Source organism: Brienomyrus brachyistius, chromosome 2 (assembly GCF_023856365.1).
Source record: "Brienomyrus brachyistius isolate T26 chromosome 2, BBRACH_0.4, whole genome shotgun sequence".
NCBI lineage: Eukaryota > Metazoa > Chordata > Actinopteri > Osteoglossiformes > Mormyridae > Brienomyrus > Brienomyrus brachyistius.
Genome location: NC_064534.1, coordinates 27911580 through 27929577, shown reverse-complemented (window position 1 = coordinate 27929577; position 17998 = coordinate 27911580). Strand labels below are relative to the sequence as shown.

The 17998-nt window shown below is 49.3% G+C and overlaps 1 protein-coding gene across 1 annotated transcript in view; it reads right to left on the bottom strand.

The window, feature by feature from the left end:
• The window catches only part of ipo11 (importin 11), a 145135-nt gene that overhangs the window by 14584 nt on the left and 112553 nt on the right, over positions 1-17998 (bottom strand). The window contains exons 27-28 of the mRNA XM_049001391.1: positions 16996-17091; positions 16405-16489 (exon numbers count right to left, since the gene is read on the bottom strand). Coding sequence (XP_048857348.1) covers positions 16405-16489; positions 16996-17091 — 181 coding nt within the window. The remainder of the gene's footprint in view (positions 1-16404; positions 16490-16995; positions 17092-17998) is intronic.

The window sequence follows — 17998 nt, the reverse complement described above, 5'->3', positions numbered from 1 at the left end:
ATGCCGTTCGAGATTTAAGGGCGAGATATTTTATCTCTGAGCGGTGGAAACACTTGAAAGCTTCTGAAGAGGGAAGATCAGTCGCTAGCCGTTTCGCCAGATTAGCAGAGCGCAGTGTGACCCTGGGCGTCCCGTAAAACTGCTGTGACAGACATGGCGAGTGAGGGAGGCTCTGATAAAACTCATCCATCTGCCTCAGCCTTGGAGCTCTGCAGGCAGCGCGATCAATCAGCACGTTCCGCTTTGGTTAACGTCTGCCGACCAAGGAGAGAAACTCACATCTAAACAACGTCACACTCTCCTAATGGTGTTTCTCTCATAGCACAATAAATAACATAAACAATGGCAGTTTTTCAATGCAGAAATAAGGGGCAGGGGTTCTGTACTTTAAACAGACTCACCAGAGAATTCACACGTCATAATAACGTTTCTGTATTTCTATAGCAAAACATGCACGCTGCAAATGATCATTTTTGTTATCAAAAGAGCACAACTGACTGCAGCTGACAAAAATACAACAGTGGTGACAACGAAGCTTGGAACTAAAAAGCCAAACTCTCTTTTAAAGAACGGCAACACCCTTTGTTACTGGGTTAAACTCCTCTAAGTCTTAAGAACGTCCTTCAAATGTCAGTTCAGCTGAAGCAGCTTGTTGTTCTTCATTCCTCCTCTCACTTGCATGCCGTTTCATGACAGTGCTGATCGTCCATTTACCAGTGAGTTTCCATCCGTCCATTCAGTCTAGGGCCGTGTTTTCCAATCTGGTCCTTGGTGACCCAGTCGGTCCATGGTTAAGCTTCCAACCAGAATGTCTGTGGGTCCTCAAGGACTGGATTGGGACTCTGGTGTAGGATATCAGTGAGCCTGGAGTCTATTCCAGGAGGCATGGAAAGACACTCTGGATGAGACACCCTAATAAAAAGAATGATAACGACAACAACAACTACAAGGAGGAGAAGCACACTGCTGAGGCTTGTGACTGCTTGAGTGAAGCAAACACTTCAGAGCATAATGGAAGTCAGGTGGCCAGGTGCCGCTACACCTGCAGATGTGGAGTTGCATAGCGAGTTATTCTACAATCATGCTATGCTATCAGAGTAGGGCGGCACAATTTAAAAAAAAAACAAAAAAAAAAAACCGCGATTTCAATTCAGACCTCTATGTGCTCTCATTTCTGTATTACAATGGATCTTCTGCATTGAATTACATCAGCTGGATCAAAACAAGTGGTCCTACTTTTCCCCAGAGAGTCTCAAGTGTTCCGTAATTCTGCATTCTCTTTAAAGGGGACTTTCCCACCGCACCAGGTACCGCACTTTTGGTACTTCAAGAAAATATGGTACTTCAAGGTGTTGGTTTTCCACTGCCATAAAAACTGGTACTGGCGCCTAATGACATCACAGCACGAGGCGGGTATTTTGCACTGAATTCGAAAAATGGTTTCATTTTTATTATTATTCCTTTTCAAGAATATTTGGTTCATGTTTAAAAATCAGTCAAAAGTTTACCTCCGCTGCTTTTGCTCTCCGAGACAATCATTTTCATTCTTGCTGCCTAAAGCCCTCCTAGATGTGATTTTGAGAATTTATGTTGAAATCCTTTTGTTTTAGAAATACCCCAATATTTATTATAACAAAATCACATTGCAATATTTGAAAAATTTCCAATACCGTTCTGTCATAGTATATTATACAATGTATTCCTTTTTATCCTGAGCTCTGGTTCTTCTGACTAAATCTACACTTAATATCTTTTGGTACCGGTAGTCGGCGGGAAGTAAATGTAAAAGTACCAAAAGTACCATACTTCGTGTGATGGAAAAGCACCCAAAATCACCTCTTTGGAATTCTTTTGGTTAGTGGAGACAGGTGCTAATGTAGGTCTCTCGTAAAAGCAATGTGGTGTAAAGCGGGGGAAATCTGCATTTAAAAACCTGACTATATATCATGACATTGGACGAAATGCAATCTCAATTAGCGGAAGCAAAGGAGAAACGAATAAAGAATAGAAACAAAGGGCCGGAATTTCATTTGGGCAGCAGTGTGTCCGGTGTACTAATGCTGCCTACAGCACAGTGGGGGCTCGAGACCCCAAGGCCTGCTCACCAGCTGGGGCGGGCGGGCAGAGCATAAATCACACTGGTAAGGTGTCATAAGTCCATTCCTAACACAACCTGACATCCTCTAACACTGGGGAAGCATTCATTTTGGGAGGCAGGGGGTTAAAGATCTGTAACCTTGATTGATTTATTTTCAGCACAGGTATCAAAATGACACACACACACACACACACACACACACACACACACAGAAAGACAGACACGTATAAAAAAAAAAAAAAGAAAAAAAACAAACCCCAGAATGTTCCAGTGTGCTTAATACTGCAAAAAAAGAATCAGTAGAAGCTTTCACCATATAAAGCTGCTGTTACCCAGTGTTAACTACAAATATAACAGAATTTTAGGGAATTTGTTATTTCTTCCTGTTGCCATTCATAGAAAAAAACACACAACCTGTGAATAAGCCTTCCATTAACGGAGCAGCGCCGGGCAGGGTGGAGAAGGGCGGAGCAGGGCAGAGCAGAGTGCGGTGGAGCGGGGTGGAGCAGAGCCGGGAGGGGTGGAGTGGGGGGGGGGGGCAGGGCAGGGCAGAGCCGGGCGGGGTGGAGCAGAGCCGGGTGGGGTGGAGTGGAGTGGAGCAGGGCAGAGTGAGGCGGGACAGGGCAGAGCAGAGTGGAGCGGGGCAGGAAGGGGCAGGAAAGAGCAGGGTGGGGTGGGGCAAAGCAGAGTGGAGTGGAGCAGGGCAGAGCAGAGTGGAGTTGAGCACGGTGGGGCGGGGCAGAGCAGAATAGAGTGGGGCAAGGCAGGGCAGAGTGAGGTGGAGCAGAGTGGAGTGGAGCAGGGCAGAGCAGAGCGGAGCAGAACAGAAAAGGGTGGTGCAGAGCGGAGCATGAGTGAAACTGTTAAAGCATTATCTTGACGATACTCCATGTCTAGCACAACTGTCAGGACGGACTAGGCTGCAATTCACACACCGAAAGGTGAGAACCATTCTACATTGGAGCAACTAAGAACATAAAGTTTACTCTTAAAAACACTTCGGTGTGTCATATTTCCTGGAAAGCAGCAGCTGTTGCACCTGCTAGTACAAAAGTAGTTGTCACCCTATTGAAACAGGTTCAATAACTATGGGGCTTCATAAACACAGTACGAGGGAGGGAATAGAAATCTAGCTGGGGGCGTTAGGACCATCATTCACATGCCATGTTCTGGAAGAGTTTCTGCCCACCTAGAGAAATCCCAGACCTTGTTCCACCCTACTATTCATGTGACATGTGTCAGTTCCCTGCCCTCACTTACGCCATTAAGGCACCTGGATAAAGGCCCGCACTGGCGAATCATGCAGCAGCTACTTCTTGATGGTAATCTGGTATACATTAACACTTGAGCTGAATATCACCGTATCACTCTTCCACACACGTCGCTCAACCAGCGGTTCGGCAGCCATCAGTTAGTCCTTGCTATAATCTCAAATGTCACACGGATATGGATCGCTGTCCCTAAGGTTCCCCGCATTTTCATTAGGTGGGCTGTCACGGGGAAGGCTCTGGCCAGTGGAATATGAAATCGACGCTGTGACAGGGTGCTGGGCCAGCACACCGGGGTCTTAACAGACTCAAAGGGCGTTCTCACCACGTGACAGCTCTCGGGCAATTCCAGCACTGCCCGGGGGGGGGGGGGGGGGAACTCTTTGTTCCCACACTGAGAAAACTGCGCCATGCCACCTCACCCTCCATGTCAGATAATCACTCCATGGCAACAAGACACTTATTATACTTTGAAATTATTTCGATGTTCCGATGCCTTCACATGAAAGAGTCCGGCTGCCAAGACAGTGTCTCTCCCCCAAGATGAGTGTCTGAGATGAGAGACCACGGACATGGAGTATGTTTATGGCCACCCAATGCAACGAGCCCCGTCGTCCTGTCGGGCTCCTATAAGACAGCAGTAAAAACCTCCCATCTCCACAAATGATGTTTAGGAGCATATAGCCCAAGTTCAGTAACATCACAGTTACCCCCATACAATGAAATGCAAATGAGTTGGGAACGAGCAGAGAGAAACAGAGAAGGCATTTCCTTATAGCCGCTCAGTGACGAAAATTAAGCACCCAGAAGTAATGGTCCGATTCGGATGTAATTTGGTACACGTGCAGACCAGCGATGGATATGCAAATGATTCGATTTGAAAGGATCCGGCATGTCTAGTGGCCAGACCCAGAGGATGTCTCATCGACTCAGACAGCATTACCAGCACTATATGGGGTTGAGTTTGATAGCACTCGCACTGTGGGTTTGTATGAGGCCGGGTGGTTGTATCGTACAGTTGGCGGGCATGTGGGGCATGCACATGTCACAGTTGCCCAATACTGGAACCAATGGGCAGGTAAGGGCACCCACACACGTCGTGAAGGTTCTCGTTGCCCAAGACAGACCACACCATGGGAGGATCGTCGTACTGGGCGCCAAGCATTACAGGACTCCATGACATCTGGGCCTGCCATCCGGAAACAGACTCTCTACAACACCCCGTACCAACCTGCACCAATCTCGACGACTGGCATCAGCCGGACTACAGGTTCACCGTCCCATGTGTAGGCTGCCGTTAACACCAGTACAGAGACTGCTGTGTTTGGAGTGGTGCCGTAACCGGGAGGCATGGACTGATGACGAGTGGACAGCCTCCGTCATGTTGAGGTCCTCCTGTACCCAGCCCGGTCCCCCGATCTTTCCCCAATCAAACGTGTGGGATCAGCTTGGACGTCAGATCAGACCCAGTACCAATCTGTAGGATCTCGAGGGCCAGTTACAACAGCTGTGGGTCGACTTGCCGCAGGGGAGGATACAACGGCTGTATGACTCCCTTAACATTTTTGTCACTGAGTGTAAAAGGCTGGGGATTGGGAACAGACTTGCTAGTAGTGCAGCAATGGGGGCCCATGGGGTCACGCGGTGCAGATTAAAAGTCAAGTTGCCTTCTCATTCGTACTTCCTGTGCTCCAGCAGGAGGCGCTTTCATTATGCTGGACCCCCACCACCCGCGTCTCTCCTGACCTTTAGGGGGTCCATGATGGGAATCACAGAGCTCTTCTCAAGATTGATGATGCTCTTTTTTTTCTGTAACGGTCATAACACCTGAGAACAGGACGTGCGAGTGGCGCCCCGGAACCATCCTCGCGAGTGGCGCCCCGGAACCATCCTCGCGAGTGGCGCCCCGGAACCATCCTCGCGAGTGGCGCCCCGGAACCATCCTCGCGAGTGGCGCCCCGGAACCATCCTCGCGAGTGGCGCCCCGGAACCATCCTCGCGAGTGGCGCCCCGGAACCATCCTCGCGAGTGGCGCCCCGGAACCATCCTCGCGAGTGGCGCCCCGGAACCATCCTCGCGAGTGGCGCCCCGGAACCATCCTCGCGAGTGGCGCCCCGGAACCATCCTCGCGAGTGGCGCCCCGGAACCATCCTCGCGAGTGGCGCCCCGGAACCATCCTCGCGAGTGGCGCCCCGGAACCATCCTCGCGAGTGGGGCCCCGGAACCATCCTCGAGCAGCACATGGAGGCTAACGGCACTTTCAATAGGGCCTGTTCACACGGCTCCGTATTGGAATCCATCACAGAGTCCTGTGTTACAATTGCTACCTTCCCAGCCCATTATGCACTCAGGCTGAAAAGACGGGGCCTTTATTCAAATGCTTTTTAAGAGCAGATAATTCACCACCAGGCCTCTGCTGCCGTACAGCCATTAAACAATATAATAACACAGACTGTGTCCCAATATGTGCTCCTTCGTGAGGCTCCCTGAGCAGTGCTGTCTCACAATGCCTGAACATCCCTGAACACCCTCAGCCATCCCACATATCTCCTGTATCCGGCCACCAGACCAACCAGCATCTAGCTTAAGGCAATTGACTCATCAAGTTCAGCCCCAGAATTACCCGGACTAGGAGTGCTGGAGGAGACAAATGACACATCTGAGGAGTGTTTGAGAGGGCTGGGGGGGGGGGGTTGTTCAGGCTATCCAAGGTTCATCCTGTGAAGAAGGCTTCAGGTGCCATTAAGAGATATGGCACTGATGCCAATAAAGATATTGTTGGCCTTTGTTAAACTTGAGTTTTTAATGTAGATCTCACAGAGTAAAAAAGTGATCTGAGTTGCGTACATGAAGGCAGAAAGTCACAAATAATCCTCATAACAAGTTTAGTAACTTCTTCACTGGGCTCTCATTTAAAGTACCGAAACTGCCCCTTCCTCCTGTCGACAGAAACGGCTGTCTCTGGCAAAGCACGGCAAGCGTCCTCTTAAAAGGTCATTGAGCCCAAGTAATTGGCTAGCAGTCCCAAGTCCTCGTAGACAGTCAAAATCATCAAAGTATTTTCCCCCTTACTTTTGTACGGGAACACTTAAGTCCACACTCACGTCGCTGGCCGAGAGTGCGGTTGGCTGCCGTGATTGACGGGCGGCTCTCACTTGCCTTTATGAAGTGAAACCTTTCAGTTTCCATGGCTACCCGGACTATAGCATTCACAGGGGCCTGGTCAATAAAACTAATTCTGGAATAGAACACCAGAGATGGGAGGGGGGACTACAAATATATTACACACATGCACACCCACATTTTATATAAATATATCAATCTCAAGCAGAGTATTGACAGCAAGGCGTGATGTTGCACCTGGACAGTGACTTTATGACCAACTTATGTAGATGCCATTTTTATTTTTCCTTTTACGGTTATGAACCATGTGTGTGCCCTTTCTGAGTAATGACTGATGCTGCCGGCCAGATGCTTTCATCTCAGACTTCAAACAGGCATTAGAATGGCTTTAGCTGCACATCCTTGTGGCAGAGGGGCTTCTTCCCTCCCCCCGCTGCCCCTTTCCCACCCTCTCTGGGACATCCGACATCCCGTCAGTGTGGAAGCCTCTTCTGGGTTCTATATTTGCTTAGAAAGGACACTTAAGCTTTGCAACTTAAACCCGTTAGAAGTGATTTCCTCAAAATGCAGTGACGGAAAATGCCGGGTTTCGAACTGCGAAATTGCCGCTGACCAGGGGATGTGCCCCAGCGTAAGTTTCTCGCAGGGAAATGACGTTCACGCGGCGCGGACATCGCCATGGCCTGAAGGACGACGGGTAATTCAAGGTCCTCGGCAAACCGGGGCAGGAGGACGGCCGGCTGTCTCTTTTCGCTTGACTAACGTGACAAATAAAAGCTGAATTGAATGCTAATGGCGGATAAAATGCTAACAGCAAACTGAACAATTGTTTGAGTTGGGGGAAAAAATAAAGCAGCATAATAAAACTGTCCACTGTCACGTCAATATCGACTCAGGCAACTGTATAGACAGAATCCTCCAGAATGTTGTCTGTGTCTTCGGGCTTTCCAAAGGCACAGCATGAGCTAAAATGTTTAAGCTTAGCGTAGCGCTTCCTCACCAGCCCACGAAAGTGCACACTTGTCACAGCACAGAACAGCACAGAAAAACCCATCAATTTTTTTTGTTTTTCCGCTTCTTCTTGCAGTCCTTTCATAACTTCAGGGCATATAAACCTGAGATGCTATTAGAGTAGGGCTGCCCTAATCTGGGCCCAGAAGGTCAGTCTGCAACACAGTTTGCCGATTTCTCTGGTCAAACACACCTTCTAAACCTGGCAATTAGCTGCTGATGAGCCGATGTTGTCTTTGAGCAAGGAAATCTGCAAACTATGTTGCAGACTGACCCTCCGTAACCGGAATCGGGCAGCCCAGCATTAGAGCATCCAAAACACAGACGAGTCAGGTTGCCATCACTGGATACAATAGATACGGGTTAAGGCTGCTTTACAGCCAGCTGTCTGGTCAGTAATTTGAGATTTCAATTTGGTTTGTTATTTCCGGGTGATTCACAGATGGTGTCAGCTGACTGTCAAAAACACATCCCAACTAAGCCTTTCAGAAACTGCCACAACCTTTCACCAGCCGGTAAGTAAGAACATTTCATTTGGAATTCAAGACATTTCAAAACACTGCATGTAGAGAACATATAACACAGTTTATGCTATACGTTCAAAGCCGGCACTCTTCATGACGTCCAATGACTCCATGTCATTCGCCTTTTCTAGCCAATTCTTTTTTCCACGTAAATTTCCCGTAAAGTTTAGAGTAATTTCACCATAATCAGAGCCTGACAGGAATCACTGCCAACATGCAAAGATATTTTCTGGCTGCAGAGCCAGAAGAGACTCAAAGGTAATACTTACTGCTACACGTGGGTAGGGGTGGGGGTATGTGTAATATCGGTACAGTACGTGTCGGTGGAGAAGATGCTATTCTACGGTAACATTTTAGACAACAAGCAAAAGCTGATCCAGAGCGACACACGTCGGCAAGGAACAGAAGCACTCCGCCAAGCGGGCGAATATAGGTGACGCAAAGTATTCCTGTTAACGTGAACTGACACTTTCAGCTGGCAGAGCGAAAAAGGAAAAAACAGCACAGCATGTAAAGAAATGTAGGAGTCCAAGGCAGAGTATGAAGAGCTGAGCTGGACTCAGAGCAGCAAAGTGACTCAGCAGCTCAGACAGATGTTGGGCTTGTATAGGGAAGGGAAACTGAAGGGACTGAACAGGCTTGGGGCTGAGGTGGAGGCGGGGGTTTCGGAGTGGGAGGGACCGTTAAATTCCTCACTCCCGGTGAGCGAGAAGTGGCCTAGCAGAGCCGTAGGAGCTCATCATGTCACAGAGATAACGAGATTTCAGAGCCTTCTGCTGCCTGGTGTGCAAGAACCTGGGATTTGGACTTGGGAGTGAGATCTGGGGAGAGGGAAGAACCGTGTAGTTTGCTAAGGCTCAGACAAACAGGAGGCACCACGTCCGTTTAACCTGATTCTTAATTTATGTGCTATAATATGACATTTGCCTAAGATGCCAGAATCGCACAACCACGAGCACACATTTAAAGACTCCAGATGGAAGACAAGGCTGTCCGCTGAATTTTCACACACTTCATGCTGAGTGAAGCAGTTCGGATGAAGATGATAAGTGCCTGTTCTGCCCCCTGATTACCACCAAGCAGGGGATCTCTCCCAGGTGGCAAGGATCCCTGTGACATCTAACATTTAATGCAGGGAAACCGGGGAGATATTGATTTGGTACTCAAGCGAGCTCAGGGGTTCCCCATCAATACATTCTGCTGCTTTTTGTCGATTGCAATAAATAACGGGTTGAGTTGACTTCTTAAACATATAATGAGAGGCTGCCTGCCAGAGATTGAAAAGGAACAGCAGGATGAGCGATCACATCAGGGAAACCGGCACGGTGTACCTAATCCCCCAAGGGGCAGAGTCGGGAGCGGGGATACGTGATGAGGCTGGCACGCATGCGCCGAGATCGTGAGGAGCAAACGATCATCGTGTCAGGCTGCACCTTGCCTCGAGAGACACTGAGTCGGGGTGTGCAGTATTCGAGAGGACACCCCCCCCCCCCCCCCCCCGATTCTCCAAGCGTGGTGACAACCTGGGCAGAAGCAACTGACCCAGCACAAAAGCACCCTCTTTCACTTCAAGTGACTCTCTGAAGTTCTCCTCCACACAGCTTGTGATTATGAGGAGAACCAGCTGTGTCCCGAGAAAATGTTGGGGGGGGGGGGGGGGGGGGGAGGACAGAAAACCAAGGAAACCAAAGAGCGCTGTTGTTCTGTCTGTAGCGGCAACGCAACAACTGTCAAAAAGGTGGTGAGCCGTTCCTCGCAAGCAGCAAGGGCTTCCGGAACATTCCACAGATGAATGGTAACCGCTGAGTTTATGATGCATGTACCCTCACTAAATAAACACTCGCCTGTACCCTCGAGATAAGCCTCCACACACATTCCCTCATTTCCCTCCCGTACGGCCACACACCACCGCGACAGAGGGTACGGGCGACGACTCTGCACGGTCACTTCATTTGGCTAATTCCTATATTCCGGAGACGTCCACATGTGGTTCTTAATTGCTCTAAGTCACCACCATGGACGTTTTCTTATTTTAAATTCATGTGAATGTTCTTTGTGACGAGTTCAACTCTAGCCTGTGAAGAGGAAGAGGGTTATGCATGAAAAGCAAATTCCTAACCATAAGTATATGACTGCCCCTATTAAACTACTCATTTTAACATTATCAGGAAAATATCTTGAAGAAAACGTCGGGATATGAAAATAAATCAATGTGTTAATCATGGAAAAACTGTCAGTCTGTTTCTTGTTTTATCTGGATAACCAACCTTACACTAGTAGGTATCCGCATGTATTTCACATCCCATTTTAATCTCAGCCAGAAAGTTAAATCTAAAATGGGTAAGAAACAATCTGCTACAAAAACTCAAACCAAACATACAAGACACCCAGGGTGCCGAGTGGATGCTGGAAATAGACTGAGGAGGCTCTCGCAGTCCTGCCCAGCTGCGAATCAAAGCCTAGATGTTGACTGAATGGCCGGCCCACTTAAGGGGCTTCTGTCAGTACGCAGACGACACACAGCCTCACTGCTGACGCAAAGCCGATGCAAAACAAGATCAAGTGAAACCGACGCTGGCCTACGGAGCAGCCCAAACATTTAAGGACGACCTACAGCGATACCACATCTTTTACGTGTGGAGAACATTGAGGAGAAACACATCGAACAAAACTAAGTTAATGTCATTCTGTGTAGATTTTTTTTTGAGTATGTAGTGTAGATTAAACATAAAGATATGGCTGGACATTCACTAATTCCACCACATGTATAGCCATCTACTCTTAAGCTAAAAGGTACAACTGAAGTGCTGTACATGATCATCTACCTTTATGGTCCAACTCACAAGCTAACGAGACCCACACATGGGTCCACAAAGCACGCTGGCATATCACAGGCTCACACACTGCTTCCGTGACACTTTGTCGTTTCATACACACACAATGGATATTTATGATCTGACCACTATAGCCACTGATGTGATGTAACCCCACAGGGCCCAGCGGGTGCGAGTGGTTGCAGCGCCGGCTCATTGACCAGGAGCAGCAAGCGGTAAACACGAACAGGGGCCACCCATAAGGGATCGGGACGCCAATCAACCTTCTGCGGCGGAGCCGGTCACCGACAGCGGGCTGTACCGCTGTGAGCGAGCAGCTTGGAGTGGCGTGCTGTTCAAATTCAGCGCCATGGCAACCGGCCCATTGCCTTGGGATACATCGCGAAGAGTGCAGAAGATTGCTGTGATGTGGGGAAGGCATGTATATTCTACGGCATCTGGTCAGGGGACAGGCCCCTCTTACTAACTGGCGGCTGACTTCTAAGAGCATGGTGTGTGTGATGCTGCGTAGGAGCCGGGAGCGATGGTACGTCTGATGCAGGTGTACAGCGTCGCTTCTAAGGAGCAAAGCAGTAACTTTCAATGTCGGTGGCATTGGCTGCCCTCCACATGCCGAGCCAGCCAATAAATACACCCCGTTTCATCCTCCGGTCCCCATGTGCTGTGGATCTGCTCCCTGCCTGGGTGGTGGAGGTCTTTCGTAATGCCTGTAAGGGGGGGCACACGCAGCGTGGGGCTGTTTGTAAGCAGAGGCAGATGGAATGGAAGAATCCAGGGAGCTTCTGACATTGTTCGCTGACAGCAGACGCTCTGGCACAGGAAGCTGTATGTTAGGGGCGCGGAGGCACCATAAAGGCTGTTCATTACTGCCCAGGACATTACCGTTATTATTAAAGTCGGTGCATAAAAATGGCTCAGAAAGAATGACCAGGAGTCTGCGTATCTGAACTGAAGGTGGAGACCATCTTCAGAAGATCCTCCCGTCAAATATCCATCTTTCATGTAACATAACTATGGAGTTTCACATCACGTCGAACCCATCGCTGACAGTTGTTGCAGTGGCCCATTTCCTACTGGTTAGAAGCACTCTCAGATACGGACAGACTGGGCTGCTTGCTGGGGGAGGCTAGAGGTGGGGCGAGCAGGTCGGGGGGAGGCTGAGCTAGTAAATGGTGAAGCGCGTACGTCATCGCCGGAGTGACGTTTCCCTGCCCAAAGGACGTCAAGATCATCAAGACCGGCAAGGAAAGAAGAAACGGCCATATTAGGAGACCAAATGAAGATTACCTGCAGCTTTTGACAATGGAAAAATACATTGAAATTCCAAGAACTTTTTAGTTGACTTAAAAGCAAAAAGCAGCAGCACAAAGATGCCCCATGAGGACACAGGTGGGAGGACAGCAAGGGAAACAATGGCTGAAAGCCAGAGGAGGCTGTTTGCACGTCATGCTGAATCGACGAGCGGCAGCCGCGAGGCGGACACATTAACGCACTGCTGTCAATGGGCGCGCATCGACTGTGGGGGCTGCGCTCGGGCCCGAATCGCTTCAATAAGCAGATAAACGATCGGCTCGCGGAGTTCAGCAGGATTACGGCAAATCACCAGAGAAACTGAGAACAAAGAGAGTCGCGGCGAGGGTCCGCCAGCGTTAGCGTGCACACACGGGCGGAACAAAAACCGCACACAATTTAACGACGCCATCCCTTGCTGGAGGACTCCGGTGGGCGCGGAACAATGTGGATTCGGCTTGCGTCTTGCCTCCCTAATTCTCAAGCACCTGTCAATGCAAGTGGGGTTAGTGGATGCGGCAGCATTTACCAAACTAAGAAATGCAGGATTGAATGGTCCAACGCACCAGGCTCCCAAAACTTATACTTACTGAACAGGCGAGAGGTTTCATGGCCGACACCTCATCTGCTGTGACATGCCACAGCCTGCTGCCAAATGCACTGCGCTTGCCGCTCCTGCTGATTCCACTTTGATGGATGGAGAGGTGCAAATGCAGATTAAAGAGGAGCAAAACCCCATGCAGGCAGTACAGTAAACGTGGCTTAGCTCCTATTACCGAACCCTTTCCACGGAGGCCCCTCTTTAAAGCCCATCACACTCAGTCTCTCCCTACAGACAGGCTGACCTGACGAACGGAATACAATTTGTAATATTTATTTCTAACACTAATAAAACTCGAGCCACGGGGCAGCAGTTACCCCTCACCTCCGCCCATTGTGGGGTTCCCACCAGGCTCTCCGGTCCCCCCCCCCCCCACAGTCCAAAAACATGCTTTCCATAGGAAAACTCCAACCAAAGGCCATAATCATCTATTTCTCCAATTTGAATAGAGCTCTCGGACAGATTTTACCACAGACCCCCCATCTACAGCCATTTTGCTGCTGAAGTTTCTACCCCTCGCATGAGCTATGAGTGATGACCAAAGGAACATGGTAGTGAGTACAGGCAGCAGAAGCCAGGTCTGCTGGACGCACTCTGTGACTGGCTGAGGAGCTGGAAGATATTGAAAATGCTTGAATACGCGGTTGCTGCTCCTATATATTAAGAGGAGCAGGTTGAGTTGGATTGGGCATCTATCAAGGGTGGTTCTCAAGGGAGATGTCCCAGGCATGAGCCACTGGGACCCAGTAGATGCTGAAAGTGCGACATCTCCTAGATGGCTTGGAAATATCTGAAGGTCTCCCAGAACCAGCAAGAGTTTGTAGGCTTGGAAAGAGAAGTATGTTCTGATCAGATTGACCAGCTGCTTTGCCAAAACTCACGAGGAGAACCAGTCTGAATATGGAGGACTGGAATGAACCTGACTACAATTATTGCACAAATATACAGTGAGGAACTCGGACTGGGAAAGATTTAGATTTTGACTTCACACACATTCCTTTTAAAGAGGGAAAAATATACAAGAATCAAGTTATTAAAAGTACTGTGATACATCAGCATGATGCTTCTCGAGCACCTTCGCCCCCTGGTGGTGATAGATCGCAGCGGCCACATCCAACATGCTCATCGTCATTCCACACTGCCGCTCCGGTAAACTCATCTCCGGAGTATTCTGTATTTTCCAGCTGGGGTGAACTAGGTCTTTGATCAGAAAGGTTACGGTCCATAGCCAGAAAGCCCAGCGTACAGCTTTACTCAGAAAACGTGACCAACAAGACAGCGGTTAAAGTATTCTGATAAATCTAGTCTGGAAATAAAGATTTCATATTTATCTCACTATGAAGGTAATAATACATTTAGTGGCCATTTTATTAGCTACACCTGCTCGTCAATGTAAACAGCCTGAATACAAACCGCAGGCAGCCAGGGTCATCAGGGCCACTTACTGTGTGGTCAATCATTAGAACGGGTAGGACAGATGTGGGGTGATAGCTGGTGCCAGGCGTGCTGGTCCCAGCAGCTCAGGAATGGCCGCCCTTACGGCATTTCCACAGACTTTTACTCCAGACTTAACAGAGGACGGTGCGATAAACAAAAAGCATGGAGTCAGTGGTAGTTCTGAGTGTGAGAGCCCCGCGTTAATGAGGGAGGTCACGGGGGAATGGGCAGACTTGTTCAAGCTAACGGGAAGGTCACAAGTGCAGCAATAACAGCTCAAGACAACAGCGGTGTGCAGAAAAAGCATCACCGGGGTTGCAGAAAGTTGGAAAGACTTAGATTATTATGTGGAAGTAACGGGGGGGGGGGGGGGGAGGGGGGGGCTCAGCCAGTCAGTCAGTCAGTCAGTCAGTCACTACTCCCCCTAAAGGTATGTCAGGGCAAAACACAATGGAATGAAAGCAGATGAGTCCCACAGCTGTCATAAGGTGGCTGTTTGCTTCAAGCAGAACAAAAGGAAAGTCCTATTCAGCTCATGAATTCGCAATTTACATTCAATTTTAGACATTATGAACGGGGGTAAAGAAATAAATGAAAACTCGGCGGTAATGAATAATTCAGAGGGCTAATCTCTCATCTCTCCTCCTAAGGTTTTTTTTTTTGCCGTTGTTTTTAACCACACCCCTTTCGCTTCTTCACCGGGGGACCTGCCCGTTTCATAACGATTTGCCCCTGGAATTTAAAAGCAGACGGGCAGGATTCATTTATAACTGCATTTATTTGCCTTCTAACAGCCGCCTTCCCTTACTTGGCCGAAAGTGCTGCGATTCAACGTGGACACAGGCTGTGAGGGAATTCTGCACAGCCGGAATGTATGTGATGCACTTCCGGAACAATTCCGCTCAGAACCCAATGAGCTTCCCCGAGAAACGATCGAGCTCCCAGTATCTCATAACCCCCCTCCCCCCATCTGCTGACTGGCTCCCAGTCCCTCCATCACAAACACCGTCACAAACAACCATCAACCTTTTCACTTATCAATCCATGGCTGACTAACGGCGTATAAAGTTCTGCATTGCTTTGTTTTGCACCCCGGTTCCTTACGGGAACAGGCGGAAATGTGCACGGGTCTGCAGAACCCCACACAGGGATGACGAGCCGCTCACGTAACATCAGAGGTCACCCTGTGCTTCTCAGGCGGCTTCCAGCTTCAGATCACGTTGACGAACTGAAGCCTTCCCTCGAGGCCACACACGCCTTTGCAGAAGTCTGTCAGCGGCACGCGGGCCACTGTAACGCGCCTTACGAGCGTGACAGCTGCATGGACGCATGCACCGCACGAGGCCGAGGGAAACGCGGAGAGCCAGAGATAAGCCAGGCAGAGTGTATGGGTCCCGCGGCAGGATTATGGGTACAGTGAATAAACAGAGGAGAATGTCACGCGGCGTAACACGGCAAAAGCTGACCAATGAGGTAACAAGACTGCAGAGTCCCATGAAGGGCTGTAGAGACATGCCGGGCTGCCAGGATCGGAACCCAGACCACGGTGCCAACCAATCATCACCGTGCAAATAAACAAGCTGCTTAATTACGTAAAGCTGGGCTAATATGTTATGATACCCGTGTTAGCGTTGCTGATGCAGGAGCCGGGCGGCCTCCCACTGCAGCTGACAGAGGCCTGTAGGATTGCAGCTCGATGCTCACTGCCTGTGATCAAAGTCAGTCACTGTGATTCAGGATGCGAGTGTGTGATGATTCTGTACAGCGCGGCAGACCACTATAAAGGGGGCTGAGTGTCTCGCCCAGACTGACACAGACTACCAAGGAGAAAATCACCTATAATAAATTACACTACAGCGCTGAACAAGGACTGGATGGGTGGGGGGGGGGGGGGGGGGGGACTTTCTCCATCAATAAAATATGAGCTGAACAAGCAAAAATCGTTCGCAACCATCCGGAAAAAATTTCGCCAGCTAACTTCCCGCTTAACCACTTAATACTGAGGAATGAAAGTCATGAATATTAAGTGACAATGGGGGAGATACAGTCATAAAGATCTATAAAGAGGAGAGGCGATGCAAGTTGATCAGCCCTTAATAATGAATATTGATAAATCAGACCTGGCTGAAATAACAGCAGGTTGCACAAGGTCACAATATAACACGCAACAATCAGCCAATCCCAGTGTCCCAGCTTGACCCCACCCCCAAGCCCTTACCAGTTTCTTCCTCTTGTCCTGTTCCGTCGGGGGCTCCTCATCGTCGGTCAGCTTGGGCTCCTCAAAGTGGGTCATCAGCATGCAGCTGCGGGGGGGGGGGGGGGTCGTTATCTTAAACATACATTTAAGTAGGCCCTAACCTAGCGGCTATGAGCGAGAGGCTAGCACACTGCCGCTTACTCAGTAACATGCACATGTAGGCTCTGCAGGCTTCGCTCACTGACAGGGCGAGGCATGCACAGTGCTGGCAGAAAGGGCCGTTAAGCGCCAGTCCTGCATGCGCGCAGCCTTATCTACGGATCAAAAAGTCTTTTCACAGCACTAGGACAACCTTACTGCAATATGTCAGAAGAGCCTGTTCTACTGGACTGAAGCCTGAAAGACTACAGAGCCTCAGAAAAAAAGGATGCCATCAGTGTTTTGGTTGAAAACTTCTGTGTTCCGATATGCAAAACTATCGCTGCGAGGTTGCCAGTTTGCCAGAGGAGAAGTCGGATAGGATGTACAGCTTCTCGAGTGTTTCTTCTTGACTGTGACAAAGCAAATGCAAGGCATTGATCGTGCCTTTTTGGAATCTGGGGTGCGACTTACTCTTTAAACGTGCTGGTTTCGGGATCTTCTGTCATGACATCGTGCAGCGCCTCCACGCAGACATTAATGATGCCGCAGAACTTATCCTGGATCACGCTGCAAGGAAAGACAACAGGCAACATTATGGGGAAAATAAAGAGTTTCTAGACTAACTTTAAGAGCAGAGACAGAAGGTAATGAACAAATTATACATTATAACCGAGATGCAACGATATTCAGTCTTCAGTTCCCAGTACCATCCAATCACAAGCAGCCAACGAGAAGCCTACAGCTTATCCCTGGATGCACTGAGCACAAGGCAGGGGGAAGGCTTGGATGGGAGGCCAGGCCATCACACAACACACACACACACCGATACACGAACACATTCTGAGTGTTTTAAAGACACCACCACACCTAACTGGATGTCTATGGCAAGAAACACATGCAAACAAGGAGAATATAAAAACTCCACGAGCAAAGACAGAACAGAGAACCCTGCAGGTGTGAGGCCCGATTTCCTGGAAAAAGGCTTTGACATGGCTGCCAAGTCACGGTCATTAATTTAGCTCGGGCCGCTACTTATTACAAATTTATGACGTTTCATACTGCAGAAAAACATGCCAAATAAAACCACAGCTATGCTGCCTATGGTATTGCCAAGAGCAGCACCAGGTCTGCCGCCGCAAATCCCTGCCGAAGCCGCTCTGTTCTGCATCAACCTAAGCGGATTGTGGAAAAGCGGAAGGCGGTGCGAAAGCGTCGGAGCAGTTTATCCAGCAAAAGGCGCTCGGATGGAAAGCAGGTTAGCTGCACCCCGAGACCGGGCCAGCCACTGCAAACGTCCTTCCTAAAAGTGAGCCATGGCAGGGGAGGCAGATCTGCTCTGGGGGAGATGGGGAAGCACTGGGGGAGTTGAAGGACAACTCAGGACACTTGCTGGCGGTCGTGGGGCTCGTTCGAAGGCGGAGGAAGATGCAGCAGCGCGGATAACGACCGTGGTCTCACACTGCCGCAGCGGTGA